This window comes from Sinohyriopsis cumingii, chromosome 2 (assembly GCF_028554795.1).
Source record: "Sinohyriopsis cumingii isolate HCF-2022 chromosome 2, ASM2855479v2, whole genome shotgun sequence".
NCBI lineage: Eukaryota > Metazoa > Mollusca > Bivalvia > Unionida > Unionidae > Sinohyriopsis > Sinohyriopsis cumingii.
In genome coordinates, this window is record NC_142962.1 from 155,445 (window position 1) to 165,127 (window position 9,683).

General features: G+C 34.0%; 1 protein-coding gene across 2 annotated transcripts in view; it reads left to right on the plus strand.

Moving 5' to 3' along the window:
* The window catches only part of LOC149804191 (fumarate hydratase, mitochondrial-like), a 94,409-nt gene extending 85,060 nt beyond the window's left edge, over window positions 1-9,349 (plus strand). Inside the window, exon 9 of one of the 2 annotated variants that reach the window (XM_089937721.1) lies at window positions 9,080-9,349. In XM_089937721.1, the coding sequence (XP_089793847.1) occupies window positions 9,080-9,204 (125 nt within the window). In that variant the 3' untranslated portion in view covers window positions 9,205-9,349. The remainder of the gene's footprint in view (window positions 1-9,079) is intronic. The other variant, XM_089937696.1, reaches the window with a different exon arrangement.
* The last annotated feature ends 334 nt before the right edge of the window (window positions 9,350-9,683 follow it).

Below are 9,683 nucleotides of genomic sequence, written 5' to 3' on the forward strand. Positions count from 1 at the left end.
CGCCATTTTAGGGCAGCGGCATTATCATTTCGACATAGTGTGCGTAATCTACGATATTTTGTAATCAGGGTTGCAGATCCTACGCTAATTCATGCCATAATTCCAATAAATCAAACATTATTGTCAAATATCACATTTTTTTCGAATTTTGTGTTGAAATCTATTGACCTAAGATTTTGTTCACGTTAAAACTGGTTGAGGAAAGGAGTTACTATAGTAATGTAAACCCCGAAGACTACCCAGTTGGACTGATGCAAATACTTGTAGGGTTATACGATTTTAGTAGCCACCATTCAATGAACAAGCTGCTACACTTTAATTATCCAACTAGTAATTAGACTGTAGTCTGATTCCCTACTTTGTATACTACACGTTATGCAATCCACAATGAAAAGAGCAGATTTAGAAGCAGGGAACCAGACTAGTTATTAAAGGTTTGGTCTTCCCTCCGTGTCTACGAACACCATTGGCACAAAGTGTTTGCATGTGTCCGTCACGTTTATTGTGGCTAAAGTGCTATAATACAGGTTTGCTACAATTAAATGACTTAAGCAAATTGTGATCTACAGTAGATAAATATAACAATCAGTACAGAACAGAAAATGTATTTAGTATTGTATGACATTGACCATTAATACGAGACATAAAAGAAATTATTTAACAGTGCACCAGATGCACATAATACTTTATTTTATTATTTCATAATCATAAAGCACCAAATATGACTGAAACATTCCCATGGAATTCCGTAAGGTTAAAGCTGTCTTTATAGATTTCAGCGTTATCCTACAATTATTTTTAAAAAGCATTCGTTTGTATCAAACAACTGTATACAATGTGAGTCAGCAAAAATGTAAATTTTGTATTCATTGTTGTAAAAACATTAAAATATTGATCAGTACATTTTTCGTGCTTCATTTATCTGGAGAAATCATACTAGTTTTCATTTCATTTATGTTTATTCTGAAATTAAAGTCGAATATCAAATCCTGAATTATACCATATTTAATTGGCAAAACAAAATTCACAGATATAATACAAATTTATTCTATCTTTTACAATGTGCTAAAGTTATTAATGAAATAAATGACAACATTAAAATCCCAAAATGAAACGCTCTTCCTTAGCTAGAGGCTGTCAGTTGCACGTGTATTTGGAAGTTATCTCCCCTACACTACCTGAATCTAATTTCATTTCCAACCTAGACTTAAAATAATTTCCTGCACACACACACAAAACAAAACAAAACAAAACAAAAACAAAAAAAAAAAAAAAAAAAAAAATTAATAAAACGACCACTCAGGGGAGCAGTTAAAATTTGCCTTTGCGTTTTGATTGCCTCAATATACGCATATTCTTTGAAGTGGTAAGAGTCAATTCGGTACATACAAGAAAAAAGGAAAAAAATACCAGAAAATACAGACACATTGATATATATATTAGACTGTAAAATTCTAAATGGTACCGAATGAAAGCAGGTTTTTCAAAAAAGCCATCGAAAATACGTTATTAATTTTAGGACAGTCTTTTTTCCTTATCTTATTCCAAGTTATGTGCTTTCATGAATATAAACTGCTTTTTACAGTTAATCAAACATTGCAGAGTAGCCATCTTGGCTAACATGTATAAAAAGATCACACCAAAACAAGTTAGCCATTCTCTTATTTAAAGCTGAGTTAGATATGCCAATAATCCAGTAAGCAAATACCCGTTTACTTCAACAACTTCAAAAAAGAAACAAGCCCATAAATACCAGTATGTAACAAACGAAATCAAATAAAGAGGATAGGCGTCTTCAGACAAAAAGACATTTCCTTAGATGGTGAAGCGAGTTGTAGATTGGAGATAGGGTGATGATGTAAGAGATTAAACAGCTTCCGTCAAACCATGAAAATATAATTATTGAAGGAATAATCATATAATAAATAGAATTTGTGCTTTATCGTAGCAGTTCTTTAAATTCCAGGCTTATTGTGATCATATTTTGTTCGGAGTATAGGTTCTCAGCTTAGCTCATTAGCCCTTTTACTTTTGCTTTGTAAAAATAAATTTAGAAACTAAAATTCAGATTAGCATTTATTTGATGACTATAAGTTAAGTGCCCCTACGACATTATGAAAATGGAATCATGGCTAATTGCTCCGCCCCAAAAAAGAGAGAAAAAATAGAAGCATGTTTAATTTGCAAATTTGATGCATAAGCGAATGTATTTCCTTTACACTAAATTGTTTAGTTAACTTTTTGTTTTTCTGACTTTGTTCATTAATTGCCAATTAAGCTTCATCAATAATTTGAATCAAGCTGCCTACTTGTTTTTCTTTAAACGTCTTTGAACTCTACGCTTATCTTTAATCACTGTTTCCCAGAAGGCGATATTTTTTCTCTCTAATCTATTGGAAGGTTTGTTTCTTTTGTGTCCACGTTTACCAAGAAACTTACGCCGATTAAGTAACAATACACGTCCATCTTCGCTTGCATGAATTAGAGCACGAAAAGTTAGCCAAGGTATTGGATTAAAGGGTGTTGTCACGGAATTTCGTCCACGAAAGCATTGTCTGAGTGTGAGTGTGATTTGGATTTTTAACGCAACTTTAACAATTTTTAAGTCTACGATATCTGCAGTGTGGCAATTTATAGTGATGTCTAACACTGGGGCATCATGCCGCAGACATGTAGCATCATGTCCCACCAAGTCACATTATCGTGACACAATCTTGACCAGCCCGAACACGAACCTCTTAATGCTGAGCGTCAAGCGATGCAGCTGCTTGTACCATTTTTATGTCTTTTTTATGACTCGGCCGGGGTTCGAATGCGAGTCAGAAGCTCTAACCACTTAGGTCACCGGAGTGGTCACCTTCTATTGTATTGTATCTGAACATTAATATAGATTTGAGATTTTAGCGGCACCCATTCACTTTCGAAGTGTTGACTGTAGGGACACACTTACCCCAAGTTCTCCAGGCGTTTGTTTGAGCATGTCCAAGGACGTATAGTGCTAATTGTCTATACATTGTTACGATGTGTAGGAGCCTTGTCATAGTGATGTCCGCTTTACGGAAGCAAATTTCAGTTATATAGGTTCTCGAAAGTGTTTTGTTATCTTTTCTTGCTTTCCTCTGTATATGATATATTGAATATTTTGGAATTTATTCTAAATCTGTAGATAGTCAGAGCCATGTCATACGACGCTGTGTTGTTGGATATTATATTATGTTTCAGAGCAGACATGCATGTATTGGAATAGAAAAGTTGAATTTAATTATATTTTTTATGTAGTAAATTATGAAATCGTCCGAGTGTTTTATATTCCAGTGTTAGTATTCTTAACGGAGAAAGACTCGTATACGAACGTACTTATATTGTTCATAAACTTGTTGTTCTTTTGGAAGAACAATTTCATGTGTAACCAGGTCACTTCATGTGTGTGCGTCACACTTAAATACATTCTGAAGTTTTAATGGTGTGTTATTCGGTAAAGTTGTTCTATTTTCAACTCTTCTTGGGAGTTTGCTTGATCCTGAATTTCGTTGATGATGGAGAATGAATGATGTTGATGATGGAGAATGAATGATGTTGATCGACTAAGGGTATGGAACCAAATTTTCTGTACTAAGTTATCCAGTGGATAACGTGGAATAGCTGCACTATATCTCTTAAGGAGAGATATATTTTGTCCGTGTTATATGAATAACACTCTAATGCAACATGGGGCATGTTGATGAGCTACACATTTATCATATCTGATGAGGAAATATTGATATATCAACTCATGCCTGTTGACGATCTGTCAGCATCGGTTCAATCATTTTTATGTATATGTGGACAATTGTACTTAATTCAAGCTGCATCTCATTTCTCCACGATGCAGACAGCTTCATAATGTCATCGTCGTTAGAAGTATTCATTTGTGTACCTATGTAAGTTATGTCTTTCGGTCTTCAAGTTTCATAATTTTGTGTTAGACTGAAAAAGGTTATGATTTATGGTGTCGGGAAAGACATTCATTAACTTACATATCATACATAAGCATATCATTCTCGTTGACTTGCCGTATCTTTGCTAGATTCAACCCCATCGTCTTCTTATTACAGAGGGAGGTTATTACACAGCTGTTACGCATTTCCATGTACATGGTGGATATAGGAATAAGAACGGAGTTTGAGAAACAGCTAACTAGTGAAAGGCTTGTTCGTGATGCGGCTTCTCTACTGACCCTAATTATCCCTAGACCTTAGCGGGGAGATATTGTAATATCCTACATCTGTCTATCCTGTTCGTCCATTTGTCCGACTGTTCCTACGTACGTAACTCTATATCCTCCTTAACCGGTTGCAAACAATTCATCAATGTGGCATCTATCAGATAGAGAAAAAATTATATTGGGTCCCTTCCCTTGGAGTGGTCAAGTAAAATATGCAAACATTACACTTATAGTCATGTTTTTTTTAAAAATATTTCGCAACCAAACTTTGCACCTACATTCGTACTGGGAGAACACGTTATATATTTGACTTTTATGTGCCACTGATTTAAGGTTACAATATCATATCCCGGATGATTGTTAGAATCCTTGGGGTGGGTGTATGGATAAACAAATAACTGGCGATTTGCCATGCGGACCATGAAAGTAGCTCGTTTCTTTTGAGGTGATTATTCTTTTACAAAAAAAAACTGATTGTACAAAGGTAGGCTAACTTTACTGAAACGATGCACTGCTATCATCAACGAAAGATCGTATAAAATCCTACATGGATTTGTATAATTCTTCTAGACGTATGTTCTTTGTGATGCGTTCCAGAAGTTCATTCTTTATCAGCTCTTTTTTTTTTTTTTTTTTTTTTTCTTTCTTTGTTGTTTGGCTATCTACCGCACGCCTTTCCTAATAAATCTTATTATCTAAATCTCATTTTTCTGACATAAGCCACATAGTTATCATGGGGTACGATGTCGTAGACCAGATCTGGATTGTGTGGATGCTTATCAAGTTATCTCATCCGGCCTACTGAACTGTCAACGGCTGAGATATAGTTAACAGTTACACCTACAGTCGAGCGTTTACGCGATTTGCAAGTTCCTATGCGCATTTTTTTTTTTTTTTTTTCTCTTCAAAATGATACATGAGAAAGTTTTTCCATATATACTTTTATCAATAATAATAATAATTAAACAACGAGTGTATACGTTACGTAAAGGTTGGCTTATTAATGTGTTGTCATATTTGTTTTTCTGGTGTTTGATTAGTTGTCTGCTTTAACCAGTCGTCATTGACTTTGTATGTAGCCTTTGAAATTTTGGTTTTCGATTTCCAGATTTGTCTTTAGATCGTAAAGCTAATTAGGTTATGATACATATAGGTCTGTGCCACGGTCTCCGACAAGTTAAACTAGCTGTTTGTAATATTTGTATGGACAGATGAAAGCTGGACAAAATATATATTGTAGCTGTTTCGAAATCTAGCTTTTAACATTTTTACAAGTGAATGGGAATATTGAACATTACAATATGATTAAAATAGTTGTCTCCCCTATTTAATAGTTCACTGTATGATAATATCAGATTACAGTCAATCTGATTCTATAGTTAGATATCGGTGATAAGTTTATCTTTACCTTAAAATTGGCATTACACCAACTGCAATCTTTTAATTAATAAATAATTCCATATAATTTTTATCACCTGATGTAATTTACATTAGATTGTCTGCAATACATTATATCGTGAATTGATTTGTTTTTATCAAAATTTCTGTGAAATTATTCTTAAATAACGACTTCTACTGATTGACATGCTCTTGCATTGCAACACGTTTCTGGATTTGGTATGCATGTATTCCAGGTCAACATTTCTGTCTATTTTGTCAGTTGAATACCTGTTTTCAGGGGGTTTTAGCTTCTTTTTGTTTTGATTTAAACAACAACTTTTTAAAATGCAAAATCGAATTCTATGAAAGCACAAGTATGATACGGTTGACCCTGTAAAAATACGACCTTGGTGAAAATAAATCATACTGCTTATATCAAACGTCAAACATTATGTACAGACGCATTTCTCTTTTCCCTGCCTTATGGAAAATTATCCGGCAGTTGGGAATATGTTCCAGTTCTGTTCTTTGTGTGTATGAATGCTTGACTTATGGCTGTGTTTCTCACGTTCCTCTATGTAGGTGTACTGTTGTAAAATAAATAGTTACTTTAAATCAAATATGTCTTAACAAGCTGACATGATCCATACCAATAGTACAAAAGGTCCAGTGAGCTTGATTTTTTGTTGTTGTTTTTTTAATTATTATTTATAATATCGCTACTCTTCTTTCTTTTGCTCTTTTTCTTCCTTTCATCTCGGTAAGAATTATGTTGCTTAGGTTGGTCGGTATCTAGACACTTTCAATTGTCCTTATTTGCAGCATTTCTATATGTACTGTCTGCCTTTATAAGTAGTCCTTTCTATGTGTACTGACTGCCTTTAAAGCTAGTCTTTTATATGTGTACTAACTGTCTTTAGAAGTAGTGTTCTATATGTGTACTAACTGCCTTTATAAGTAGTGTTTTATATGTGTACTGTCTTTAGAAGTAGTGTTCTATATGTGTACTAACTGCCTTTATAAGCAGTCTTTTATATGTGTACTAACTGCCTTTATAAGTAGTGTTCTATATGTGTACTGTCTTTAGAAGTAGTGTTCTATATGCGTACTAACTGCCTTTATAAGTAGTGTTCTATATGTGTACTGTCTTTATAAGTAGTGTTTTATATGTGTACTAATTGTCTTTAGAAGTAGTGTTTCATATGTGTACTAAGTGCCTTTATAAGTAGTCTTTTATGTGTACTGACTGCTTCTATAGCTAGTCTGTTTTATGTGTACTAACTGCCGTTAGAAGGAGTCTTTTCTATGTGTACTGACTGTTGTTAGAAGTAGTCTTTTCTATGTGTACTGACTGCCTTTAAACCTAGTTTGTCCTATATGTACTTACTCCTTCAGAAGCAGTTTTTCCTGTGTATACGGACTTCTTCACAAGCAGTCTTTTCTATGTGTGTTTATGGCATATAAAAGTATTTTCTATGTGTAATAGCTACGTTAGAAGTAGTATCATATATTTGTATTGGATGTTTTAAAAGCAGTCTTTCTATGTACACTGACTCCTACAGAAGCAGTCTTTTCTAAGTGTACTGTCTGACTTTTAAAACATGTCTTTTCTACGTGTACTGACTGACTTGAGAAGCAGTCGTTTTTATGTGTACTGACTGCCTTTAGATGTAGCATTTCCTATGTGTACTGGCTATCTTTAGAATTAGTATTTCCTATGTTTACTGGCTGTCTTTCGAAGCAGCCTTTGTTATGTGTACTGACCGTCTTTAGAATTAGTATTTCCTATGGGCACTGGCTGTCTTTAGAAGCAGTCTTTTTATGTGTACTGACTCAGATGAATTTAGACGCAGTATTTTATATGTACTGACTGCCTTTAAAGGTAGCCCTTTCTATGTGTATTGACTGCCTTTAAAGGTAGTCCTTTCTGTGTTTACTGACTGCCTTTAAATGTAGTCCTTTCTGTGTGTACTGTCTGCCTTTAACGGTAGTCCTTTCTATGTGTACTGACTACCTTTAAATGTAGTCCTTTCTATGTGTACTGACTACCTTTAAATGTAGTCCTTTCTATGTGTACTGAATGCATTTACAGGTAGTCCTTTCTATGTGTACTGTCTGCCTTTAACGGTAGTCCTTTCTATGTGTACTGACTATCTTTAAATGTAGTCCTTTCTATGTGTACTGACTGCCTTTACAGGTAGTCCTTTCTATGTGTACTGTCTGCCTTTCAAATTAGTCCTTTCTATGTGTACTGACTACCTTTAAATGTAGTCCGTTCTATCTGTACTGAATGCCTTTACAGGTAGTCCTTTCTGTTTGTACTGACTGCCTTTAAAGGTAGTCCTTTCTATTTGTACTGACATCCTTGAAAGGTGGTCCTTTCTATGTGTACTGACTTCCTTTAAATGTAGTCCTTTCTTTGTATAATGTCTGCCTTTAAAGGTAGTCGTTTCTATGTGTACTGTCGGCCTTTAAAGGTAGTCTTTTTTATGTGTACTGACTTCCTTAAAAAGTAGTCTCTTTTAAGTATGTAATATCACTCTTAGTTTTAATATTTGTGTAATCTTTAAAGGCTACAAGGATTTTCCCCTTAATCCCCTTGCAAAAGATATTTTTTATAATTTTATATTATTTATTATAATGGTTTATTTTGCACCAATATTAAGCTAAATATCTGTTATCACCATAAGGTTGTTAAGATAGAGGTCTGTCCCACACTCAGGAATGTGTTATACAGCCATGATTGATTCCCGGATAGGAAGTACAGTTTCACGATTTTTAGATCGCTTAAATGACGATCAACGTCTTTTTTATATGTGTCTATATTTTTCTTTCTTCCTTTACAATTTTGTATCTCTTCAATCCATATTTCGATATACCTTTCACTAGTAATAACTACTTTATTATTATTATTATTAAAAGACATTTCAGACATCTCATTCAGAGATAAAATATATTTACTAAGAGCCGTTATCCACATTCCTCAGCGTTCTTTATTTGTCTTGCAATATGCAAAAAGAAAACTTTTCTCCTGTTGAGAACATTTCATATCTGCCCCTCCCCATACGCAGTGAATTCTCTGTTAGAACACAAAAATGTCTTATTCTATATGTTGCAACAGTTTCGCACACGTAACATACCACATTTTTGGTAACTAAGTTAGCAAATAGATCGTGCGGGCTTTGAAGATAGATACTTGAATATCAGTTTGTAGCAAAACAGAGTTTTCATGTGCAATTACAGATTGATCTCGGTGACAAATATTCAAATATAATAATAACAAATTGCATTTTAACCCCCGTATATTACCGAAAACTAAAAATTGGCTAATCGCACCCTTCTATGAAACACATCTCAACCACTTTTTTTTAAAAAGCGGTATAGATAAAAACAGGTGGATACAAGATTTATTATGATATCTTGTACGTCATTGTTTTCTTCTCTTTTTCTTTATTGTATCATTTCTTATGTAAATATAATGTGTTTCCTCTTCAGATGAACTGTGTTTGGTCTGTCTCCATCTTTATGGTCCTGACACCACAACCTACGGAAGAGGGGCTTCAAGTTTCGGACAAACAAACAAGAAAGAGGGAATCAATTCCACTATGGAAATAAGCTAGTAACTGTTTGCGACTATTATTTGCAATTGTATTTCACAATTAGCTTTGTGACTGTCATAATCAACTTCGGGTGGAAACTAAACCCCCAACTAGCAAAAGCTGTTCCCATCTGAACCCTTAATATATTGATTTCCCCAAAGATATTTAACTTAGATTCTAATTGCTAATAAAGAATTCTTCTGAAGGTATTTAGTCTTGTTTTAATGATTCTATTCGGAATCTAAATTTTGTCCTTCTTAAGTAGATGTGTATTTTTGAAAAAATAGATCGAGACCCATTAGAACGAGGCTGAAAATATCTTGTTAAATAGAAAAATAAATCGGACCTCTCTTTTACTGAGAATTCAACTCTTATTTGCGTTCTATGTCTGTCTTACAATAAAGAAACCCGAGATTTTTCTGCTTTTTAGAAAATTCCAGTTCCGTCTCCTTTCTCCCTCACCTCCCACTGAATGTTTTACTTTCAGGGATATAACATAA